We start from the raw sequence: 27,484 nt of genomic DNA, 5'->3' as shown, positions 1-27,484 counted from the left end.
GAGCTAACCATCTCTGCTGATCACATGTCAGTATGTTAGCCAATTGAACGGATAAATGAGTCCAGACGTTTTGCTTTGCCGCGTGCATTCGCACATTGACGTGACTCATCATTGTCAGACTCGGAAAACTGCAGCAGCTGGGGAAACTTCCATGCCGTCCGTGGAATAAAATAAATAATGAATATCTGTGGAAATGGATTATGCTACACAAGCACTTTATTATGCTTGTTGTTAACAACTGTGTATGTAAATCTGATGTTGGTAGATTGTTTTCTTCTTGGAGCTGAAATGCATGTGTGGCAGCTTAGCATCTTTTTTTTGTTTTGTTTTGTTTTTTGTTTTTTTACATAGCGTTTTGACAGTTGCTGTCACATTTTTGGAATCAAAGCACCGTGTACCGGAACAGCATTCCGGCACTGAATCTTATACCGGAACTGCGTTCCTGACCGTTCTGGCCCACTTTGACTTGACCCTTGCATATAAGTCGCTCCAGAGTATAGGTCGCACCCCCAGCCAAACTATTAAAAAAACTGCGACTTATAGTCCGAAAAATACGGGTAAATTTCATTGGGGAATAATTTTATTCATTTTATTGATTTTTTAAATTCAAGCACTAAAATTTGAGGACACAAAAATAATTTGTTATGAATTAATAGTATCAGTTATACACGGAAAATAACCAATTACTTTGGGAAATGATGATATATATTTTTTTACGTTTCAGTACTAATTTAAATTTGCGAAACAGACAAAAAATATTTTTACATCTATTTACTTCTTTTGAACATGATGCTTGGCCCATGAGGCTGTTATGATATTTTTTGTATTCAATTTATATGTATGTTGTGTTACAATGCAAAAATATTATAGTGTAATGCCTTTGTTTTTTTTTAATTTTTATTGATAACTATGTTCAAATTAAAATTCAAATCAATTATTGTTGTTATTTCTAATAACAATACACTGTTGCGTCTCCCAAAAAATAATACATTACTTTGGAAAATAGTTTATTTATTCATCCAATTATTTATTTATTTACATTCCTGCACTGATTTAAATTTGATAACAACACAAAAAATATTTTGCTAATAATTACTTTAATCCAAATTGCAAAGATTTCTTTAATAGAAAGCCTTTATTGTCATTATACAGTGCACGAGATTTAAAGCTAATCTGAAATAATTTAAAGATAAACCTGCTAATTTCTAATAAAAATAAGACCACCTATTTCCATACATTTTCACAACACACACACACACACGCACACACACACAATACTAGTATAAAACCCCTGTTTTATTCTTGTGTTCTTTCACAGAAACATGACGGGCAGGTTTCAACTTGCCTTTATCGTTTTTCTTTTTTTTGCCATCATCTGATGCTGTCGATGCCTCAGACTGTCTTATCGGCAAAGACGCCCCGCAGGCGCCCCCCTGGTACTGATGCTCCGATTACCACTTAAGCTATGCTAGCGCCACTTCAATTTAAGGACGCCGCATATTGACTTTGTTCAAGTTGTGAACTTTTTGTTGACATTCCGGGTAATGACGATGATCTGAACGCAGAGCTTCTATTAACAATTATGTATGACTATCATGAAGTATTATAACAAATACTTTAAGTTATCTACAGGTATGATCAGTCATGTGGGGCAGGTGAGAGGAATGCACTGTGTGTGTGTTCGTGTGTCATCACAAGACTAACACGAGGTGTTAGCTATGTGCGATCATTTTATGCCAAACTTGTTAGCTTTAGAACAATGATTTCAAATAAATAATCAGCTTGACTTGAATGTAATTGTTTTCAAAGGAGCCATCTGTTCACATGTTTCTATTCCTGTATCTGATTGGCTGAAAGTCAGGGTTCCAGCAGGTCCTTAAAAAGTCTTAAAATGTCTGGAATTTAAAATCCGGATAATCAAGGTCATAAATTGGCTAAAATTTAATGGAAACTAATTTAATGGAAAATACTGGCATTGCTAAAATGGGAAAAGTAATTAATTAGATTACTCACTACTGAAAAAAAACGCAGCTATGCTCTAACACCGTTATTAACAACACTGATTGTAAAGATATTATTGAATTACATGCACATCGTCACCATTACATTGTCTCGACACGCACTGGAAAAAATAGTGCGGAAAATACTTAAAACCGTACAGTTGTAGACTACAGTTCTGTCAGGAAGCTCTGATAAAATATTATTTTTGAAAAAAATTGTCATCCATTTTGGCTTCATTGTTACTTACAACTTGCCTAAAATAACTTCAAGTTAAATAATGAAGGTAATTGAAATGTGACATTTATCTACGGAGCCCCTAAAGGGAGATCAACAGAAATGAAATAAATTTTACAGGGCCCTTAAAGGAACATCAACAGAAATAAAATAGGTTTAAACATACTGGTGCACACCAGATACTATGGGATGCACGCTAGAAACTATGTGGTGCACACCAGATACTATGTGGTGCACACCAGATATTATGAAGTGCGCACTAGAAACTTTCTGATCTGCACTTTCTGGTGCAGACCAGACACTATCTTGTGTACACTAGATAATATGTGGTGTGAACTAGAAACTATCTGGTGCGTACCAGATATTTTGAGGTGCGCACTAGAAACTATCTGCTGCGGACTAGAAACTATCTGGTGCGCACCACATAGTATGTGGTGTGCACAAGATAATATGTGGTGCGCATTTGATAGTATGTCTTGCGCACTAGAAACAATCTGGTGCACACCAGATACTATGCGGTTCACACTAGAAACAATCAGGTGAGCACCAGATACTATGCGGTGCGCACTAGAAACTGTGGTGCACACTAGAAACTATCTGGTGCACATTAGGTGGTATGGGGTACACACTAGAAACTATCTGGTGTGCACTAGAAACTATCTGGTGCACACCAGATATTATGAAGTGCGCAGTAGAAATTATCTGGTGCGCACTAGGTGGTATGGGGTACACACTAGAAACAATCTCGTGCACACCAGATGGTATGAGGTACACATTATAAACTATCTGGTGTGCAGCAGAAACTATCTGGTGCAGACCAGAAACTATCTGGTGTACACCACATTGTATGTGGTGTGCACTAGATAGTATGTGGCGCGCACTAGAAACAATCTGGTGTGCACCAGATACTATGCGGTGCACACTAGAAACAGTGGTGCGCACTAGAAACTATGTGGTACACACTAGAAACTATCTGGTGTGCACTAAATAGTATAGGGTGCACACTAGAAACTATCTTGTGCACACCAGGTAGTATATGGTGCGCAATAGAAACTACATACTATGTGGTGCGCACCAGATAGTTTCTAGTGCGCACCTCATGCTATCTGGTACACACCAGATAGTTTCTAGTGTGCACCTCATACTATCTGGTGCGCACCACATAGTATGTGGTGTGCACTAGAAACTGTGGTGCGAACTAGAAACTATCTGGTGCACACCACTTACTATCTGGTGTGCACTAGATAGTATGAGGTGTGCACTTGAAACTATCTTGTGCACACCAGATAGTATGTGGTGCCCACTAGAAACTAGCTGGTGTGCACCAGATAGCATGAGGTGCGCACTAGAAACTATCTGGTGCGCACCAGATAGTATGAGGTGCACACTAGAAACTGTGGTGCGAACTAGAAACTATCTGGTGCACACCACTTACTATCTGGTGTGCACTAGATAGTATGAGGTGTGCACTTGAAACCATCTTGTGCACACCAGATAGTATGTGGTGCCCACTAGAAACTAGCTGGTGTGCACCAGATAGCATGAGGTGCGCACTAGAAACTATCTGGTGCGCACCACATAGTATGTAGTGTGCATTAGCTAGTATGTGGTGCGCACTAGAAACTATCTGGTGTGACCTATCTAGTATATGATGAGGACTAGAAACTTTTTGGTCCGTACCAGATAGTTTCTAGTGCGCACCAGATAGTATGAGGTGCACACCAGATAGTTTCTAGTGTGTACCACACACTATCCGGTGCACACCGGATTGTTTAAATTTGTTTTATTCCTGTTGATGTCCCTTTAGGGGCTCCTTAGTACAGAACAAGATATCTTGTTGCTGAGCAAATTTAAAGACCCTCATTCTTTCACTTTATTTATTTTTGTATCTGGTTGGATTATAAGAGGGTATGCACACTTGTGCAATTACGTTTTTCACTTAAACAGCATGTAAAATGTTTTGCTTTTTTTTTTTTTTCAATATAAATTTTGAAAGTTTTTCTTCATCTCTATCCCTTCAGGAACTATCATGTCTCTTACATAAATTATTTTCATGAAGGCCTCTGATTTTTCTCTTTGCGAGTAATAGTTGACATTCCGCCCAATCATAACAACATTCCTCCTTTAGCCTCTGGGGGGAGATGAGGAGGCCGATATCGGCGTGATTGACATCTCTTATCGAATCTCTGCTGTCTGCAGGAAAAAAGGAAGAAAAAAGAAAGACATGAATGTACTGTATGTATGATTCATTGTATGCTTGTATTTACCCAAATTCCTCTGTCAAGCTCTTGGTTTGTTAGCCGTATGACCAGAGGTGAGTAATAACACGTTACATTTACTCTGTTACATTTACTTGAGTAACTTTATGAGGAAAAATGTACTTCTAAGAATAATTTTAAGCACACTTAAACTTAAATATACTTTTTACTTTTATTTTAATAGATTTGTGAAGAAGAAATACAACTCCTAACCTGCTACTTCGCGCTACGCTAGAGTCCTTAGATTTTTCCTTTTTATTCTACATATCAGATTTGACATTAGCCAGCACAGTGGCTATACCTGTTTCACCAATGAGACGTCGTGACAATAATCACATCACTCCATGATACCAATCAGACGTAACAATACAGTCACATGACCACACACGAGCTTGCAGTCGCAAGTACTATGATCACATGTGCTGCCTTCAACATTACTCGAAAGCGTAAATTTCAACTAGTGTTGTTTTTGGCAGCCCTATTAATTTTCGTCTTGGTGTAACAGGGGTAGCTCATGTAAGCAAATATTGTATGTTTATGAATCGCAATGGACTGGACATCTAACACTGTCAGTTGTAGCCAATGAGTTAAGAGATACCATACCATTTATTAATGCAAATATTAAAGATGTCCTGATCGATCGGGTCCGATCACGTCATTTTCAAAGTATCGGAATCGGCAAAAAATGATCGGACATGCCTTTTTTAAATATATAAATATATTTTATTTAAATCGCTTTGTAATTGTATTTAACTTTACAGACAAAATGTCTTACACTCATCCAGAGTAGTTTTGTCATAAAGTAAGGCTATCAAATTTATTGCATTAAAGGCGGTAATTAATTTTTTTAAATTAATCACGTTGAATAATTAACGCATGCGCTGCACGACCCACTCACGCATTGTCGCGTTAAATCTATAAAGGCGCCGTTTTACCTATATATAAACCTAAAAGGCAGCGTATAATGAGTAGGGAGAATTTTGACAGCCTTTGGAGCCTTTTTTTAATTTGGCTAAAGCTTTACAATCTCTCTCTCAGCAATTAAAAATATCGTGAGAGGCAATGTGGGGAAGAAAGGTAGTAGTTGTTAATTTTCTTAACACCCAATGTTATTTCCCAACGCAGAGAAGATATATCAATTGGTGCCCCTACGCACAGTCATGGTTGCACTTCCCATCATGCATGTGGGCAGCACAGTTAAATGGGTGCAGTATTATTTTCTGAAAGCTCAACAAATACACTAGATGGCAATATTTAGTCACAACATACAAAGTCACAGTTATCCTTTAAGAATTACAAGTCTTTCTATCTATGTTAATAATGTAAATGCCATCTTGAGGATTTATTGTCATAATAAACAAATACAGTACTTAAGTACTGTATGTTGAATGTATATATTCGTCCGAGTTTTATTCATTTTTTTCTTAATGCATTGCCAAAATGTATATGATCGGGAAAAATTATCGGGAATGATTGGAATTGAATCGGGAGCAAAAAAAAAAAAAGCAATCAGATCGGGAAATATCGGGATCGGCAGATACTCAGACTAAAACTATCGGGATCGGATCGGGAGCAAAAAAACATGATCGGAACAACCCTAGCAAATATATTAATTTGCCATAATATTCCAACATTGTTTTTTTCACAAAATATTTTAATTGGAACAAGCAACTCCACATTAAGGATGACCCATTTTCAGGCTGTAAACAACATATTGTATTTGTTAAGGTTCTGGGGTAACGGGAGCCAAGCTCAGAGACGCGAGGCAAACTGGCAGTGGTAAAAAGAGTTCATTGACGGTTGAAGGGAGTAGCAGATAGTGTCCAAAGAATCCGGTGGGCAGTTTCGTAACTGAACAGGTGAACGGGCAGGCAGGTGTTCAGGCAGGCAAGCAGTAGAGTATCTAGAGAAAGAAAACAAAAATGAGCTCAGTATCAGGATTGCTGGATTCTTTGTAAACTGAAAGCTGGAGTCACAAACACATATAGTTCAGTTGTTGATCTGGCGATGATGTGAAGCAAAGAACCGGCTTAAGTAAACTGCTCACGATGATTACTGGCACCTGGTCCCAATCCGGCAATCAAGGCAGTGACACGCATACACAAACCCAAGGTGGAGGAGAGGGACTCAGGGGGCAGGGGCCCTAACAGTATTCCAACATTGACATTCCAACATTTATTGCAATACAGAGTAAATGCTTTGTCCTTCCATATGTTGTTCTGCAACAAATTTGGAATTACTTAACTTGCAGAGATACAGTGGCGCCTCCAGAAATTTTTCATAGGGGTGGCCAGATGGGGCCACTTAAAATCTTGGGGTGGCACACCAAAATTAAAAGCCATAATTTCAGGTTTTCGTTATGTTATTGCAGTAAAAAGGTCAGGGAAAACTATAAGAAAGACTTAAAGACACGGCTACTGATATACTTTGGTGTATTGTGTAATATTTGATGTTACTAATGATTTAATGTGCATAGTCCATAACCGTCCAGTCAACATTTTGAGTTCCACAACAATTCTGTTTTATTGTGTTATGTATATATTAAGCATAAGGTGTACATTTAACAAAACAAATAATTACTGGGGAAAAGCAGGTGCTGGCAGATTTGCCTTTGGGATGAAATGCATAACTGATGCTACAACAATCTAACGATATACTGGCAAGTAGAGGTGTGCAAAATTTCCGATTCTTAGATTATTCGCGATTCGGCTGTGGAAAATTCGAGAACGATTCACAATCATCCAAATTCCGATTATTGAAATATGCCAAGTAAAGCGGAAGTACAACACACTAAGCGCGCCGCGGAGCGAGAGTAGCTAAACATCATGCTTCTCATTACCCGGCCCCTCGGGTAATGCCAATGCTCAACTCATGCCACGAGATAAAAAAACGCAACAACATACCTGACTGCTGCCGAAAAGCTGCTACAAAGTACATCCATATAATGTTACAGTGGATATCATTTATATAGGACTAGATGCAATATCGATTTGGTAGTGTTAGCAGCACATCTACAAAAAGCTAGATGCGGGCGTTAGTAAACAGCCGCCATCTTAAAGCAGTACACTTCCCTGCAAGGCTGCCGTTGCGAACATTCCAAGCACACCTAATTAACTTTTTATCTAAAATACTCCTAAATCGGTAAAATATTGACTTGAATCTATCTTTAAAATAGTTTTAAAACTTTCACATGTCGAAAGTAGACAAAAGGGAAATTATGGAATAACGGGAGCAATTTTAACAAATTTAACAGTTGATTCACAACATTAAATTAATTGAATGTAGTTTAAAGCTGCTGATACAGAATGGGGACTGGAGTTTTTTATTTAATGTTATTTTTGTATACAGTGGTACCTCTACATACGATCACTTCGACACACGATCTTTTCGACATCCGACGTAAAATTTGAGCCGCCATTTGTTTCTACATCCGACGAGTTGCTCGAAATACGACGACATGACAGCACTGCAAACGAACGCACGGTGGATTTTCTTGTGTGAGAAATCAACACAGTTTTCAAAAAAAGTTGATACAGTTGGAGAAACAAGGAAAAAAGTAATGCTTACCTTTGAAATGAAGATGCAAGTTATAGAAAAATATGAGCTTGGGGTGCGCGTCCCTGAACTGGCTCAACAATACAGCTCCATGGTCCTCTTCCGACCACCGTTCGCCACTATTTATAAGTTAAGGTGACAATTATTATTGTGGTAACATTGCCAAGGAAATCGCCAGCTTCGTCACGTTTTTATCATTTATTTAAGAACTTATCCAACACAAAACGCCCATTGTCTTAAGCAGTTGACTGCTCTCAAGAAAACGAAAGTATTATCTCTACCGCACCGACCTATCTCACTATGACGTCAGCTTCGCGGTGCGTTCAGGGACAGTAGAAAGTGTCCGCCATATTAGAATCCAATTCGTTACATTATTTACAGGAATAATTATTAATTATTCTTCTTATTATTATATTATTCTGACTTATTTATTTATAACTTATTTGTTTTTCTATGTTTAATTGCCATTTGTAACAGTGCCAGCAGTATTTATTAAGAATTTAGTGTATGTTTTTAGGCTTTGGAACGAATTAATGGAATTATAATGTATTCCTATGGGAAAATCCTGCTCGACATACGACCATTTCGACTTACAAACAAGGTCCTGGAACGAATTAAATTCGTATGTAGAGGTACCACTGTATTTGTTTACTGCTATATGTTAACTTGATACTGAAATAGTAGTTTGGTTTAGCCTGAGAGTATTTTTGAACAATTTTGGAACTAATGTACAAAACATAAAAAAAAAAAGAAAAAAAAAAAGGTGGGGGTGCATCAATAATCGTTTTATAATCGAATCGGGGCCTCTGAATCGTAATCGTAATCGAATTGTTAGGTGCCCAAAGATTCCCAGCTCTACTGGCAAGCGGGGTGGCCAGTGGGGTGGCCAACAAATTTATAGACAGACTCCTGCGTGTTCTCCTGTTTAGTGTCGCAGCGCGGATGCCCGTTTTCAGGGTGCGCGCTGCCGGGACGTCAAACATCGACCGTTAAATTTCAGATTTTTGAGCACGTCAGGTCTGCACGGTTTGCCCCAGGACTGTGCATAACCTATTATTTGGACTGTCAGATTGATGATCCCGGCCGCATCTGGCGTACTGATGTTCAGCAGGCGTGATTGCTATGTGAATCTGGCGAGCTGACGCCGGATCCGACACAGTCACCTGCTATCGGGGAAGTTTTTTTTTTAAGCTAAATATCAAATTTAAGACTTTTCAAGACATCCTCAACTAAGTTAAATGCAAATACTGAACATAAACTCCACTAAATAAACATTCACACATCTTACGTAACTGCAAGTTATATATCGCCCTTACCTTAGGGCCAAGTTGCCATTTACCTGGAGGTAAGGGGCGTGGCTAAAGTTGACCCTGCCTCTTGTTTGAGAAGGCATGCGAGTTTAAAACCTCACTGTTCTATTTCCCTTCCAGAACCTCTCTCTCTTGCAAGCACGCGTCTGTTCTGGCAACAATGACGGACGCGTCCACCAACATGCGGCTGAAGCTGCCTGTGGTCTGCTTCATCCTGCAGATTATCCTCATCATCCTCTTCGGCGTGCTGGTCCAATACGACGACGAGGTGGACGCGAGGAAATGGCACGAGCACCAGCAGAAGCACAACCTCTCGGAATATGATAACGACTTCTACTACCGCTATCCCAGTGAGTTTGTTGTGGAAACACTCTTATTTGTGTGAAAAATGGTCCACTGAGCATCATTCTGGTGTCTCTAATTCCAGTTGGAGCTTTTCCAGTCTTCTGAAAGTCTTATTTTCTTCACTCTTTTAATAGAAACAAGATGATCTATTGTTGCTTAAGGTTATTAGTTCCATAATGACATTTTAATTAGATCCAAACTGCTTGGCATGACAATTTTGTGAGGCAGATGTGCTAACCACAAGTATGTTAGCCCCAAAAGCATGAAAACCATCTCAAGTGTTATTGCGTTCACTTGTTCGGTGCCGAAAAGGTGCAGGTTATAGCACAGGTGTCAAACCAGCGGTCTAGGGGCTAAATCTGGCCCCGGACATCATTTTGTGTGGCCCTGCGAAAGCCTTTGCGTGTGGACTTCATGTATTTAACTAAAATAAAATGCAAATAAAATCACAGAATATTTACTGTCGTAAAAAAATGTACCGTAATTTTTGGACGATAAGGCGCACGTGACTGTAAGCCGCCATCCACCAAATTTGCCAAAAAAAAAAAAACGGCATTTGTTCATGGATAAGCCGCACTGGACTATAAACAGCAGCTGTCCTCACTGTATTAAGTATACATACATACATACATACAAAGTATACACCAAACGATATTAACCGGTATTACATTTTTTTTATGACAGCGGCATCACAAGACTGTCATAAGACCAAATGAGCCACCATGAATCGTTTAACCAATTAGCTGGAAAGCTTCAAAAAGCTTCATTTGGCCATCTCTGCTCCCTTGTGGGACAGTCAACCTCTGCTCTGAACACTGTTGTTATCCAACATGCCTCCTAGCATGCATTGCAGCGCTAAAGATGTAAATAACAATCAAAATTCATGTTCTGTGCTAATTATTTCTTCAGTTACTGTTCCAGTTGTTTCATTAATTGCTAGTTCTGGTATTCGGTAACACTTTATTTGACAGTGGCGCCATAAGACTGTCATAAGACTATCATAATTATGACATGACACTGCCATGAGAATTAATAAAGGCTTATGGCAGATGTAATTTGGGTCATCCGGCAAATTATCTTACTTTTGAATGGATGTAAAAGATCTGAGCTCGACATAAATTGAGTTTGTGACATAATTTGCCAGATGACACTTAATGACATCTGTCATATGCATTCATTAATGCCCATGATAATGTCATGTCATAGTTATGACGGTCTTATGGAAGTCATATGATGCCGCTGTCAAATAACGTGTTACCTATTAACCAAATAAATCAACAATAAGCAGCAATGGACTATAAGCCGGAGGATTCAAAATGAGGGGAAAAAGTAGCGGCTTATAGTCCGAAAATTACGGTAAGTAAACATTTAGAAAAATCAAATAGGAGGAGGAGGAAACTTTTTTTTTTTTTAATTAGAAATTTATTGAAAAATTATTTAAAAAAATAAAATAAAACTAAATATTTACTTTTTCCTTTTTTGTTTTAATTTCAATAAAAAATTGTACATAAAACTTTATTTAAAAAAAAAGGCACAAAAAAATATAATATTAAATCCATTCGACCTATATCTAAGTTATCATTTAACCTCTTATTCACGGATATCTAATCCATAATTTGACCTCTAAAGATACAAAGTAAACATTGAAAGCAACACTAGGTAACTTTTCAACCTTTAGAAAATATTTTCATAACGGTTGTGATAATATGTCAACTGACAACTGGTTGAATGACACCTCTTTTACATCTTGAGGGTCTCTGTGTTGCTTTCACCGGCACTAATAACTTTGAGGAGGGTGGCAGGAACCATGCCACAAAAAAAACTACAAATATGCTGGCTGCTTTATGGCATACGTCACTTCCCCTGACCCCATTCGTTATAAAGACGGAAATCGATGCGAATGCTTTCGTGCGAACTCTGCAAAGATGGCAGAGCAACAAAACAGACAAAAAGTTTTGTCTGAGGATGAAAAAAGGGAGGCTACCAGAATACACAAAATAAACATTGGCGTGACAACCCCCCTCAACTGGATGGGTTTAGCAACACTAAGTCACACGGTTGCTAACTGTCATATGTAGGGCTGCAGCTATTGATTACTTTAGTAGTCGATTGATCGATGAACTAGTTCGCTCGAATAATCTAGTAATCGGATAAGGAAAATGAAAAATTAAAATACCTGAGCTGAGCCTCAAACGGTATAAACAACAACAACAAACGAACAATTGGCTAACTGACATAGCAAATGTCCGCGAGCATAAATGCTATAAAACGCAAATGTTTTTGTTTTTTTCTTAAATCCTCTTAATAAATGGTTCAGACACATATTTTCACAAAAATTGGCTAAATATACCTATAAACTAAATCACGAATGCATTTAAAAAAACATTAGCTCAAACAAAAACTTATGTTGGTCTTGCCGCGGAGCAGCTGGATTTAGCCATGTGAAGTGAGGCAGTCTAGAGGGCAGTGTAGCGACCCAAATCAATAAAACTAAATGCAAACACTTTCAATATAAAACATTATGACACCACTTTAATTAAACGATTACTCGAAGCAGCAAAATTTAACTTGAATCTTTTTTTCTAACCAAATACTCGAGTTTATCAATTAATCGTTGCAGCACTAGTCATATGCTACTGTTTTGCCACAACTGGATTACACTACCGCTATTGTCCACCGGCGTCGCTAAAATCGACCAAAACTGGCAGTGAATAAATTAATGATAATTTGAACAATTTTTAGGTTTCATCGACCAACATCAAATAGTTGTTAATCTTGTGATATATTAGTCAATTAACTGTGTCAACCCTAATACACACTTTAATCACATTAAAGATGACATTTGCTCATTCGCAACTCCCAGTCAAAGTGGATTAAACGCCTTGCGCCATCAATGGCAATCAATGGCAGTCAATGAATTAAGCTCTCATACCATTAACAACAATGGACTTCCAATCTTTTGGAGTCATGTGACGTGCAAGCAGTAAGTGACCCGCAGACGCCCCCGCCGCTCCCTCGAACTCAAGGTGTCCGTCAAAGTGACGAGCGAGTGAGCGCTTGTCGTTTTCTGACTTTCCTGCGGGCGAGAATGATGAGAATGCCGATAGACAAATGCTTTCCTCTTATCCGAAGTCTTCATCTACAACGCGGAGACACTTAACTTTCAGCCTCACAGTTCCAGTGTTGGGTTCATACAGTCAGCTAAAACAGCATAAAAAGTCTGGAAAAGAAGCACAGGCTAAGAAAAGACTAAAAATGTGACAGCAGTGTACTACAAAAAAAGTACCCTAATTTTCGCACTATAAGACGCACCTGACTATAAGCCGCCACCCACCAAATTTGGCACGAAAACAGCATTTGTTCATAGATAGGCCGCACTGGACTATAAGCCGCAGCTGTTTTCACTGTATTATGGGATAATTACACCAAAAGATATGAACCGATAACACTTTATTTGACAGCGGCATCATATGACTGTCATAAGACCAAACGAATCACCATGAAACTTTGAACCAATTGGCTGCAAAGCTTCATCGCTCCAAGAAACTTTATTTGGCCAACACTGCTGCCTTGGGGGAGACAGGCAACCTCTGCTGCCACCTGCTGTCAACACTGTTGTGTTCCAACATGCCTCCTAGCATACACTGCAGTGCTGCAAATATCAAAAATCATGTTCTGTGCTAAACATTTCTTTAGTTACTGTTACAGTTTTTTTTTTTTTTTTAATTAATTGCTATTTATGGTATTTGGTAACACTTTATTTGACAGTGGAGAGATAAGACTGTCATTAGACAATCATGATTATGACATAACACTGTCCAAAGCATTAATGAATGCTTATAACAGATGTCATTTAGTGTTAACCGGCCAATTATTTCCCTTTTGAATGGATGTAAAGGATCCAAGATGTACTTAAATGGAGTTAGTGACATAACTTGCCAGGTAATACTAAATAACATCAGTCACAAGCATTTATTAATGCCCATGATAGTGTCATGACAGAATTATGACAGCCTTATGACACCGCTGTCAAATGAAGTGTTAAATATTAACCCAAATAAATCAACAAATAAGCCGCATTGAACTATAAGCCACAAGTATCCAATTTAAAAAAATATATATATATATATTAATTGCTAGTTATTGTATTTGGTAACACTTTATTCGACAGTGGAGACATAAGACTGTCATTAGACAATCATAATTATGACATAACACTGTCCAAAGCATTAATGAATGCTTATAACAGATGTCATTTAATGTTAACCGGCCAATTATTTCACTTTTGAATGGATGTAAAAGATCCAAGCTGTACTTAAATGGAGTTAGTGACATAATTTGCCAGGTAATACTAAATAACATCTGTAACAAGTATTTATTAATGCCCATGATAGTGTCATGACAGAATTATGACAGTCTTATGACACCGCTGTCAAATGAAATGTTAAATATTAACCCAAATAAATCAACAAATAAGCCGCATTGTACTATAAGCCACAAGTATCCAATTTAAAAAAAAATAAAATTATTAATTGCTAGTTATGGTATTTGGCAACACTTTATTTGACAGTGGAGACATAAGACTGTCATTAGACAATCATAATTATGACATAACACTGTCCAAAGCATTAATGAATTCTTATAACAGATGTCATTTAGTGTTAACCGGCCAATTATTTCACTTTTGAATGGATGTAAAAGATCCAAGCTGTACTTAAATGGAGTTAGTGACATGATTTGCCAGGTAATACTAAATAACATCTGTCACAAGCATTTATTAATGCCCATGATAGTGTCACGACACAATTATGACAGTCTTATGACACCGCTGTCAAATGAAGTGTTGAATATTTACCCAAATAAATCAACAAATAAGACGCATTGGACTATAAGCCACAGGTATTCAAATTTTTTTTTTTTTTAATTAAGTGCTAATTATGGTATTTGGTAACACTTTATTTGACAGTGGAGACATAAGACTGTCATTAGACAATCATAATTATGACATGACACTGTCCAAAGCATTAATGATAACAGATTTATAGATAGTATTAATGTAAAAGATCCAAGCTGTACTTAAATGGAGTTAGTGACATAATTTGCCAGGTAATACTAAATAACATCTGTCACAAGCATTTATTAATGCCCATGATAGTGTCATGACACAATTATGACAGTCTTATGACACCGCTGTCAAATGAAGTGTTAAATATTAACTAGGGCTGTCAAACGATTAAAATTTTTAATCGAGTTAATTACATCTTAAAAATTGTAATTAATCGCAATAAATCGCAATTCAAACCATCTATAAAATATGCCATATTTTTCTGTAAATGATTGTTGGAATGGAAATATCAGACACAAGATGGATATATACATTCAACATATGGTACATAAGGACTGTATTTGTTTATTATAACAATAAATCAACAAGATGGCATTAACATTATTAACGTTCTGTTAAAGCGATCCATGGATAGAAAGACTTGTAGTTCTAAAAAGAAAAATGTTAGTACAAGTTATAGAAATTTTATATTAAAACCCCTCTTAATGTTTTCGTTTTAATAAAATTTGTAAAATTTTCAATCAAAAAATAAACTAGTAGCCCACCATTGTTGATGTCAATAATTACTTACACAATGCTCATGGGTGCTGAAGCCTATAAAATCAGTCGCACCCAAGCGCCAGCAGAGGGCGGCAAAACTCCATAAAACACAACAAGTGAGTGTTTCACTGTACTGTCATTTAAATCTGTCTGAGCGGGGCATCTGCGTTAATTGCGTCAAATATTATAACGTGATTAATTTAAAAAATTAACGCCCGTTAACAGTATAATTTTGACAGCCCTAATATTAACCCAAATAAATCGACAAATAAACCGCATTGGACTATAAGCCACAGGTATCCAAATGAAGGAAAAAAAGTAGCGGCTTATAGTCTGAAAATTACGGTAGATTATAGAAGCACAGACGGAGAAAAATCATCAAGTGTGACATGTTGTTTGTGCTTCTTTTTCAGGCTTTTGTGCATCATACTTTTCTCACTCCTTTCATTACATGCTTCTTTTTCAGGCTTTGTGTATTCACAATGCAAACTGCTGCCAGATTTTCCATACTTCGCACTTCATCACTACTCTTATGCTGTGCTTCTTTTTCTATTCACAACTGTCATATTTAATGTCTTCTCTCACGCTGTGCTTCCTTTTCAGGGTAGGGTAGCATATCACTCATGTTTTGTTGGCCTTCTTAACTCTGTCCTCCTTTTTCAGGCTTATTTGTAGTGCATTTGTGTTGTACGTTGTCACTTCATTCACATTGTGGTTCTTTTTCAAGCTTTTGTGTAATATATGATTTACTATATACCTGTTCTCTCTGTACATACAGCTAATTTGTGTTGCAATTCTTCAACTGTGATTCTTTTTCAGGCTTTCATGCCATAATTTTTTGTTATGTGCTTCTTTTTCAAGCTTTTTCCCCCAAGATTTTGGAAGTTATCACGTTTTGTCCTTTTTCGCAACATGCTTCTTCTTCAGACTTTTCCTTGTCAAGCACTACTGTCTTGACTTCCCATTTCTCTGTGCTTCGTTTTCTGGCATTTATGCCACAGATTTTTGTAATTGTTTTTTCACTCTGTATGTGATTCTTAATATTTTTCAGTTTTGTTCTCTGTTTATAATGCATACCAATGATTTGTTGCAATTCTTCAAATATGATTCTTTTTCAGGATTTTATGCCTCATTTTTTGTCATTGTCTGTTCACTCGGAATGTGCTTCCTTCTCAAGTTTTTTTTTCTTTCAAAATTTTTTTAAGCACACTTTTGTCATACTTCTTTGACTCAGTCCTTTTTTTCCCCCTCGAAAATCCATGTTGAGCACTACTGTCTTGATTTCTCAGTTTTTACTCTTTGGTTCTTTTTCTGGCTTTTATGCTGTAAATTTTTGTCATTGTCTGTTCACTCTGCATGTGCTTCTTTTTCAAAGTCATTCCCCCTTCCCTCACGATTCTGGAAGTACACACAGTTTTTTTTCCAACATGCTTCTTTTTCAGACTTTTTTTTTTAGATTGCCTTGTTGTGTAAATTTCTCACAACGGTTATTTTTCAGAATTTTGTGCTTTTTTTTAGGAATCCTTGTTGAGCAATACTGTCTTGATTTGTAATTTCTTTCTCGATGCTTCTTTTTCTGACTTTTGTTACAGTGCCGCCACACTTATTTTAGTCATTATCAGACAGTTCCTTGATTGTGTTTTGACTTGTAGCATGCAATTTATGACTTTCTGTGTCCTACCGTTGCAGATAAGATCGCTTGATAATGACACAGCAGGTGTGATTGAGTTGGTCAGTTACGTTTTACAGTGTGCAGACAAGCCGACGCCCTTGCCGTCATGCAAAACAAAGGCCACTTTATTATTCAGCGTTTTTTTTTTTTTTGTATATACACTATGTGTGTGCAAGCATACAGGTCATTATGGTAAACAGGTTAACGGTCACTTTTTAACAGTCACGTAATAGCTTCGGGTTGGCTATGTTCCTACTTTTATTAAGTGTTGTTGATTCACGTGTATTGTTGTAAGTGGGCCACGAGGCCAACAAGGGTACGCTGGCACCACTTACGATTGTGTCTTTGCCAAAGAATGTCGCTATGGCAACAGTGGCCCTTGGACAGCGGATTATTTACACATGCAGTGAGAGTGAGGGGACATTTTTTTTCCTATTTTAACTTAATTTGTATTTGAAATTAGTTGTCAATAAGAAGCTGAGGGCTTAAGAATAGGTTGTCGGTTAGTTACTAATTAGGATATGAATAGACAGTGTTCGGATTCTGTATTCTGCTTCAAGTGAAAAGTTATAGGGCAAAGCATTGAGCCATGCGGAACGCCTCTTTTTATGCAGGCTTCCAGGACGTCCACGTGATGATCTTCATCGGTTTTGGCTTTCTGATGACCTTCCTGCAGCGTTATGGCTTCAGCAGTGTGGGCTTTAACTTCTTGATCGCCGCCTTCGCGCTGCAGTGGGCCACGCTCATGCAAGGGTTCTTCCATGGCATGCATGGGGGGAAAATACACATTGGAGTGGAGAGGTGACCAGAAAAACTGACTTTTCAATTGCAAAAGGAGTTTTTTTTTTTGGTTTTAATTGATATTTATATTGTTTTTATTCTTCAAAAAAAATTGTATTATCTTACTTGATTTTTTCCGTAGGATTTTTATTATTAATTCATTTAATATATAAATTTAATTTGAATTCCATTCATATTCTTTAATTTTTTCGTTTTTCTATTTTTTATTGAATTAGTGTTTTGTCCATTTGATTTTAAAATTAAATATAATATTTATGGTATTTATTTATGCATGAATATATTTCTAAATATTTCTTTGTTTATTTTTTGTTTAATTTGTGTCATTTGAAATTTTATTCAAACTAGTATTTTATATATTTGAGTTTTATTTAATTTTATTTAAATTTGTTAATTTTTTTTTTTAACATTTACTGTATTTATTCATTCATTAGTATATTTAGTATATCAAAATATTTATTTTATTATTTTAAATTTTATTCAAATGTATAAAATATTTAATATATTTAAATTTTATTTAATTTTTGTTTAATTACAAAAATCTTTTTAAAATTCACTGTATTTATGCATTAATGTATCTTAAAATATTTATTCATTTATTTCTCATTTTTTTAAATTTTCATTTTAAATTTGATTTCAATTAATAAAATATTGAATTTAATAGAGTATAATTATTATATTAGAATTTTTAAATGATTACTTTTAAAAAATTCACTGGATTTTTTAAATTATTGTTTTTAATCTGTATTTTATGTACTATACTACTAAAATATTTAAATCCATTAATTTTTTTATTCAAAATATTTTTCTCTTCCAGCATGATCAACGCTGACTTCTGCACCGGCTCTGTCTTGATCTCCTTCGGCGCAGTTCTGGGCAAAACCAGTCCTATCCAGCTCCTGGTGATGGCGCTATTTGAAGTCACGCTGTTTGCCGTCAATGAATTCATCCTTCTGTCCGCTTTGGGGGTCAGTTCTTTCGGTTCTCTATTCGAACACCGTTTCAAAACCATCTAGAACTGCTGGGTCCTTCCCAGGCTAAGGACGCGGGCGGGTCCATGACCATCCACACTTTCGGGGCCTACTTCGGCCTCATAGTGGCTCGGGTTCTGTACCGACCTAACCTGGATAAGAGCAAGCACCGGAACTGCTCAGTGTACCACTCGGATCTCTTCGCTATGATCGGTAAAAACACATTTTTAACTCATTCGCTAGCTTTTTCAATGCTAACGAATGAGTTATCCTACGCTTCTTGTCGCAGGTACCATCTACCTCTGGATGTTCTGGCCCAGCTTCAACTCTGCCATCACGGCGCACGGCGACGACCAGCACCGCACGGCTTTGAACACATACTACTCGCTAGCCGCGTGCACGCTAGCCACGTACGGCATGTCGGCCCTCACCGCTCATGACGGAAAGCTGGACATGGTGAGGTTTGGAGCGGATAGTCGCGTGGCGCCAAGTTGACGCCGATTGGAATCCGAGTTTAGTGATCGGAGATGATAAAGGAGCCGCCGTAGTAGGCTGGCGAGACGTGAGTGAGGTTTATCTGATCTGGATGTTATGAAAGGCTGAAGCATGTTGGCGTAGTGTTGTACACGCGAGACTGGTTTCAGTCTTGATCTTGGGTTTGACTCGCAAAAGTCTTGATCTTGACTTAATCTCAGTGACTCTGACTGATAGAGAAGTCCACCAGTGGCCCACCATAATTTTTTATGGGAAAAAGATATTCATTCTTCTGTGACCTTTGACCTCATGACCCCAATCAATAATCACCTCTTTCGTTTCAGATTAAAAACACATCCTGCAAATTTGATCATTATTAGTTGTCCGATAATGACTTTTTAACCGATATCCCGATATTGTGCAACTCCAAAAATCTGATGCCGATATCAAACCGATACCGATATATGCGGTAGTGGACTTAACATTTTATGGCTAATTATATTGTGATGCCCTACTGGATGCTTTAATAATTATAATAATGCTCACATAACATATCCCAAGCATCTTAATTTGGAGACATCTAATGCTCAATAAGCATAACTGCTGTGCTAAGCTGTGACCAGTCCTTGTACAAACGCCTTTAATAACAATAAATAACTACAAACTACTATATATAATGAAAATAAGTAGAATAAACTTAACAATACACTGAGTTGCGTTTTAGCCTTAAAGCAACACTTGTTAACGTTTCAGTTTCGGCCAGACAACTCAAATAATTATCTTTTTTTTCTTCTTGTGTTATCTTGAACACAAACATACATTCATTTTGGCTCTGTGACCTTTGACCTCATTAAAAATTCATCACTCTTTCATTTTATATCATAAACATCTACAAATTTGACATAATCCCATGACTTTTTTTTTAGTTGTCTTGAACACAACAGACAAATTGAAATTTGGCACTACGACCTTTGACCTTACTACCCCAAAATGTCATCACCTCTTTCGTTTTTATGTCAGAAACATAGCCTGTCGTAATACCTGTGTGCTTCCTTGAGTTATTTTAAACACAAACATACAAATTCAATTTGACCTTTGACCTCAAAATTTAATCATCTGTTCCGTTTCATATAACAAATAAATCCTATTACTTTTTTTTTTTTTTTTAGTTATCTTGTTATCTAGTTTTCAGTTATCTTGACCACAACAGACAGACAGACAAATTCAATTTGGCCCTTTGACCTCTTCCGTTTCAAGGATTTTGAATCAGGCTTTAAGTGAGTTCATAAAACTAGATTACAGCTGCAAACTAGGGTTGCAATAATGGTATTAAGCAAAAGTTAGTAATTGAAGACAGAATCAGGGTTTAGAATTTTGGCCTTCAGAAAATTTTAGGTTTCAAAATTAAGGCTTCAAGACGAAAGTGGATTTTTCAATCAAGATTATGGATCCAAGTCAGGAGGAATGATGGTATTGAGGCATGTTAGGGTTTAAAATTAGGCCTTGTTCAGCCTGGCAGCCAAAATCCAATTTTTTGCCAATCCAGATTGAAACCAGATGGCACTTTTGTAGTGTGAACAGTCACAAAGCGCATAAATCTGAATTTTTTCATGACTGATTGAAACCACATATGGGAGGTAGTTTCATTACTAACTTTAATATCAATATTGTGGTCCAGCCTGAACAGGCCCAGACCGGATTTGGACACTTGCTGAAAATAGTGTGAACAGTTAGCCCTAAAAATCAGTTTTCTGGAGGAATCCAATTGGAATAGGATATGCTTCACTTTCAAAAATGTTTAGGATTAAAATTGGGGTTCGGTGACAGCGTTATGGTTTCTAAATGGGTTTTAAGATGAGGTTTTGGATCAAATTAGGGTTGCAAACCACAGTTAAGGTTTCATTGGTTTCAAACAAGACACACGGTTTCAGATTAGAGTTTAAACGTTCAGTGCCTGAGGGTTTCCAAATGATAATGACAATGTTTTTGTGGTGGTACTGCGGTAGGTGCACATCCAAAACGCGGCGCTGGCCGGCGGCGTGGCAGCGGGAACGGCGGGCGAAATGATGCTGACGCCCTTCGGCTCCATGATCGTGGGCTTCCTGGCCGGAGTCATCTCCGTCCTCGGATTCAAGTTTCTCTCGGTACTGAAACGCCCGCCCCGTTACGTCCAATAGTTATTGGACCTCGTGCTTGTGTTCAGCCCATTCTAGAGAAGAGGCTGAAGATCCAAGACACGTGTGGCGTCCACAACCTCCACGGCATGCCCGGCGTCCTGGGTGCCATCGTGGGGGCTGTAACTGCCGCCGTGGCGTCCACCGACACCTACGGAGATGGGTGAGGTCACAGATGAGGCGCAACAAGGCCGGAGTCGCTGATCTGAAGTTGTCGTGCACTTGCCTCACTCAGCATGGCCGACGTGTTCCCGGATGTGGCCACTGGCGACGTGGAAGCGTCCTTCCAGGGCGTCCGGCAAGCCATTTCCCTGGCCGTCACACTCGGAATCGCTCTCCTCGGGGGGCTCATTGTTGGTATGCTTTGCATTCTCATTGTTTTCAAACTATTTGTGAGATTGTTTCTAATCCAGATTACAGTTATAAAAAAAAGGATTACATATCAAAATAGTGTTTCTCAGATTACAGGGATAGTGTTTCTAATGAGGGTTTCAAGACTAGATTAGGCGTTTTGAAAAAAGTGATTTTTTCAAAATAAAGTAAAAGAATTTCAAATCTAGATTATGGTGTAAGAAACTTTCTGGTGCACACCAGAAACAATCTGGTACACACCAGATAGTATATAGTGTGCACCAAATAGTATGATTTGCGCTCTAGAAACTATCTGATGCGCACAGAAACTCTCTGGTGCACACTAGAAACTATCTGGTGTGCACCAGAAAGTATGTGGTGCGCACCAGAAACCTTTTGCGTCACACCAGATAATGTGTGGTGCGCACCAGATAGTATGAGGTACGAACCAGAAACTATCTGGTGCGGTGCGCCCTAGAAACATTCTGGTGTGCACCATGTGGTGTGCACTGGATAGTACGAGGTGCGGACTAGAATCTGGTGCGCACCAGACAGTATGTGTTGCGCTCCAGATTGTATGAGGTGTGCACCAGAACTATCTGGTGCATACTAGAAACATTCTGGCGCGCACCATGTGGTGTGCACTGCATAGTATGAGGAGCACACTAGAATCTGGTGCGCACCAGATAGTATGTGGTGCGTGCTAGAAACGTGCTGGTGCGTACAGAAACTCTCTGGTGCACACTAGAAACTATCTGGTGCGCACCAGAAACTCTTGTGCTATGCGCACTAGAAACATTCTGGTGCGCACCATGTGTTGTGAACAAACTATCGGGTGCACACCAGATAGTTTCTGGTACGCACCAGCACGTTTTTAGCGCGCACCACATAGATAGTATGTGGTGCACACTAGAAACTTTTTGGGTCACACCAGATAGTATGTGGTGCGGACCTCATACAATTTGGTATGCACAAGATCGTTTCTAAAGCGCACCACATACTATCGGGTGTGCACCCGATAGTTTGTTCACAACACCTGGTGCGCACCAGAATATTTCTAGTCCGCATAGCACAAGAATTTGTTGTGCGCACCAGATAGTTCCTAGTGTGCACCAGAGAGTTTCTGTGCACACCAGATAGTTCTGGTGCACACCTCATACAATCTGGAGCACACCACATACTATCTGGTGCGCACCATATTCTAGTCCGCACCTCGTACTATCCGTTGCACACCACATGGTGCGCACCAGACAGTATGTGGTGCACACCAAAAACTTTCTAGGTCGCACCAGATAGTATGTGGTGTGCTCCAGATTGTATGAGGTGTGCACCAGAAATATCTGGTGCGCACAGAAACTCTCTGGTGCACACTAGGAACTATCTGGTGCGCACCAGAAACTCTTGTGCTATGCGCATAAGAAACATTCTGGTGCGCACCATGTGTTGTGAACAAACTATCGGGGGCACACTCGATAGTATGTGGTGCGCTTTAGAAAATATCTCGTGCATACCAGATAGTATGAGGTGCGCACCACATACTATCTGGTGCGACCCAAAAAATTTCTAGTGCGCACCACATACTATCTGGTGCGATGCGCACTAGAAACATTCTGATGCGCACCTTGTGGTGTGCACTGGATAGTATGAGGAGCACACTAGAATCTGGTGCGCACCAGATAGTATGTGGTGCGCGCTAGAAACGTGCTGGTGCGTACCAGAAACTATCTGGTGTGCACACTACAAACTATATGGTGCACACCAGATAATACTATATGTGATGCACTCCAAAAACTTTCTAGGTCGCACCAGATAGTATGTGGTGCGCTCCAGATTGTTTGTGGTGTGCATACAGAAACTCTTTGGTGCACACTAGAAACTATCTGGTGCATACCTGAAACTCTTGTGCTATGTGCACTGGAAACATTCTGGTGCGCACCATGTGTTGTGAACAAACTATCGGGGGCACACCCGATAGTATGTGGTGCGCTCCAGATTGTATGAGGTGTGCACCAGAACTATCTGGTGCGCCAGAAACTCTCTGGTGCACACTAGGAACTATCTGGTGCGCACCAGAAACTCTTGTGCTATGCACACCAGAAACATTCTGGTACGCACCATGTGTTGTGAACAAACTATCGAGGGCACACCCGATAGTATGTGGTGCGCTTTAGAAACTATCTTGTGCACACCAGATAGTATGAGGTGCGCACCATATACTATCTGGTGCGACCCAAAAAGTTTGTAGTGCGCGCCACATACTAGCTGGTGCGATGCGCACTAGAAACATTCTGGTGCGCACCATGTGGTGTGCACCGGATAGTATGAGGAGGACACTAGAATCTGGTGCACACCAGATAGTATGTGGTGCGCGCTAGAAACGTGCCGGTGCGTACCAGAAACTATCTGGTGTGCACACTACAAACTATATGGTGCACACTAGATAATACTGTAGGTGGTGCACACCAAAAACTTTCTAGGTCGCACCAGATAGTATGTGGTGCGCTCCAGATTGTTTGTGGTGTGCACACAGAAACTCTTTGGTGCACACTAGAAACTATCTGGTGCATACCCGAAACTCTTGTGCTATGTGCACTGGAAACATTCTGGTGCGCACCATGTGTTGTGAACAAACTATCGGGGGCACACCCGATAGTATGTGGTGCGCTTTAGAAACTATCTTGTGTACACCAGATAGTATGTGGTGCGCACCTCATACTATCTGGTGCGACCCAAAAAGTTTCTAGTGCGCACCACATACTATCTGGTGCGATGCACACTAGAAACATTCTGTTGCGCACCATGTGGTGTACACCGGATAGTAGGAGGTGCACACTAGAATCTGGTGCGCACCATATAGTATGTGGTGCACGCTAGAAACGTGCTGGTGCGTACCAGAAACTATCTGGTGTGCACACTACAAACTATATGGTGCACACTAGATAATACTGTAGGTGGTGCACACCAAAAACTTTTCCTCGTTTGTGGTGCGCACTAGAAATGTGCTGGTGCGTCCCAGAAACTATCTTGTACGCACCAGATAATATGTGGTGCGCACTAGAAACTTTCTAGGTTGCACCAGATATCAGTTGGTGCGCTCCAGATAGTATGAGGTGCACACTAGAAACTATCAAGTGCGCCCTAGAAACTATCTGGTGCGGACCAGATAGTACGTGGTGCACACTAGAAACTTTTAGGTGCCCACCAGATAGTTTCTAGTCTGCACCACATACCATGTGGTGCGCAGCATATTGTTTAAATTTATTTCATTTCTGTCGATTTCCCTTTAGGGGCTCCGTATGTAACTGATTAATTAGTTGCAGCCCTACTTTCAAGCCTAGATTAAGGTTTTAAATAAGGGTTAAGGTAGAGTCTGGGTTTCAAATTATGATTTCAAATTAAGGTTTTAGGCCTTAGATTTTGAATGTACAGCGTTTTCAACCAGGCTGAGATTTTACATTTGGGTTTCAAGCACGATTGGGTTTAAATCAATCGGTTCTATTCATAATGACACGGTTCAATTGCAGGCTTCATCATGAAGTTGCCCATCTTTGGAGCTCCTCCTGACACCCTCTGCTATGAGGACAGCATCTTCTGGGAGGTCAGTGCAATATATTGACTAACCTAGTATTAGTACTAGTGACCCTAAGTAGAAGGAATTTGGCTGAGTCAAACAGGCTACAATTACTAGTACATGTCTGTCATGTACTAGTGGGGATAGAAGTGCTTTACAATTACTTGTATGGACACAAGGTGGCAGCAATGCATTAAACAGACACTTGTCAGTAGTGCCAATAAAAGCCTGCAGGTGGCGCCGCTGCACTACTTCGGGATGTGAGGCGCTACGTTCAGGAAGATGATATGACGTCATGTTTTTATTCATGGGCGCCTGAACTCTTCAATGGCATTGACGGGGACAGACGTCCATTTATCCTTCTGCTGTGAATTTAATTGAATTATGACTGGTAGATGTTCAAATTCATTTGAAGTGGGAGGGTGGATTGGACGTCTATTGCTGTCAAAGGCAGTCAATGAGTTATAATAAATCGCCTAAACCATTTATTCAGATTTTTCAGGAAATAGTAAAAACATTTGTTCAATTTCTGATATTTACTTACAATTTTTATGATCTTTTCTTATTTTATGATGGGTTACTGTATCTATTTTCATTACATTATTTTTATAGATGTAATATTTTGAAATGTATTTGAATAGTATTCTTGTTTTACGTGTTATTTTCAATAAAATCTGATTATTTCATTTTCACCGTAACTAATCGTATTTGCAATTATTGAAGGAAAATAATGTGTTTGGTAGTATTTGTATGAATCTACTATATTTGAATGTAATCTATTTAAGTTATTCATGTTAATGGCTTTTTAATTTTTGTTATTTAAATATGACAATTTTCAATTATGTGTTTTTGTATAAGTGAGTATTTGGCCACACAAAGAAAAAAAATAGTTAAAAATATTTATTTATAAAAATAGTTATATTTCGAAATTTAAGTTGTAATATTATAGATTTAATAACTTTATTCTTGTGATATAATTACTTAAATCTCACAACATTGTTTTATTTTGGTGTCTTTCTTTGCTTTGGCCTTGAAGTGCCATTGAATTTTTAAAAAATTTAATAACAGATATATTAAGTTTTAGTAATATATCCTTTTTTACATGATCTTTTTCAATGTTATGTATAATATCAATAATTAAATTAATTAAAAACACATTGCAAGTGGTTCTTCACCATTACAAAATATGTTGCAGCCTTTTATCATTTACTTGAATATTATTATACATTTTGTGTTTTTTATCCAGTGATTAAAATTTTTTTTTTTTACATATTAATCAGATAAAAACACAAATAACAAATTAGATTCATGATATTTAATGTAACAATTTAAAACAACAATACATACACGTTTACTGTAAAAAAAATGTGTACTGCATTCATTTAAGTACTATTTTTATGGATTTATTTCTGCAGGTTCCCGGGGCCGAGGAAGGCCACGAGGACCAGCTGACCACTGTCGTATCCGCGGAAACCGAGAAACTCAATGGTTAAACACGAACACACACACCCCAACACACACACGTATAAAAATATACATAGTCTTGCGTGCGGTCCTCCGCGTGTCAAAGGAACGTTTCTTCTCCAAAAGGACAAGAAGATGAGCATCATTAGGCTTCCACCTGTAGGTGGCGCTGTGCTGCACACCTGCGTGGGAAGTGATGAAGGACGCCAGCACAATTTCCATACCAAAGAACAACCAACTTTCTTTAAAATGGCAAATTTTCATTCAAATATTTGTATTATTCCATACTTTGGGGTTTATATATGATAGTTTTTTTCTCCTGTTAAACAAGTATGGCTATTTTTGATTGGCCCTTAATGTTTTTTTTTAAGTCCCATTTGTATTCTCGTGTTTTTTAAGGCACGATATTGTATTATTTTTGTCCAAATAAACTTTTCGAGTGTGTAATTTTGGTGTTGTGTTAAATTATACACAAATGTGTTCATCAAAAGTGCAACGATACCGCTACTTACGAAATTAGCTCCCTCTGCTGGCTAGCAAAGAAAACTACAGACAACATTAAGGTTGCAATTAATTAATAAAATTAATCAAGCCTCAGAAGTAAAAAAAAATGAATATATGGTAGATATATAACATAGATTAAATATTAAATTGATAGGTTAAATACATTAGATTATATATATATTTATATGGAATTATTT

The 27,484-nt window shown here is 38.2% G+C and overlaps 1 protein-coding gene across 1 annotated transcript; it reads left to right on the top strand.

Annotated features, from left to right (window-relative positions):
- The first annotated feature begins 9,452 nt into the window (after positions 1–9,452).
- LOC130915228 (ammonium transporter Rh type B) lies at positions 9,453–27,230 on the top strand. The gene is made up of 11 exons (XM_057835110.1): positions 9,453–9,708; positions 17,595–17,781; positions 18,596–18,746; positions 18,815–18,962; positions 19,039–19,205; positions 21,230–21,367; positions 21,427–21,560; positions 21,633–21,754; positions 25,273–25,346; positions 26,735–26,807; positions 26,910–27,230. Exons 1-11 carry the CDS (start codon positions 9,519–9,521, stop codon positions 26,930–26,932), a joined length of 1,407 nt encoding a protein of 468 aa, XP_057691093.1. The 5' UTR covers positions 9,453–9,518; the 3' UTR covers positions 26,933–27,230.
- The last annotated feature ends 254 nt before the right edge of the window (positions 27,231–27,484 follow it).

This window comes from Corythoichthys intestinalis, chromosome 4 (assembly GCF_030265065.1).
Source record: "Corythoichthys intestinalis isolate RoL2023-P3 chromosome 4, ASM3026506v1, whole genome shotgun sequence".
NCBI lineage: Eukaryota > Metazoa > Chordata > Actinopteri > Syngnathiformes > Syngnathidae > Corythoichthys > Corythoichthys intestinalis.
Note: the sequence above shows the minus strand (reverse complement) of the source record. Positions and strands in the feature narration are given on the sequence as shown.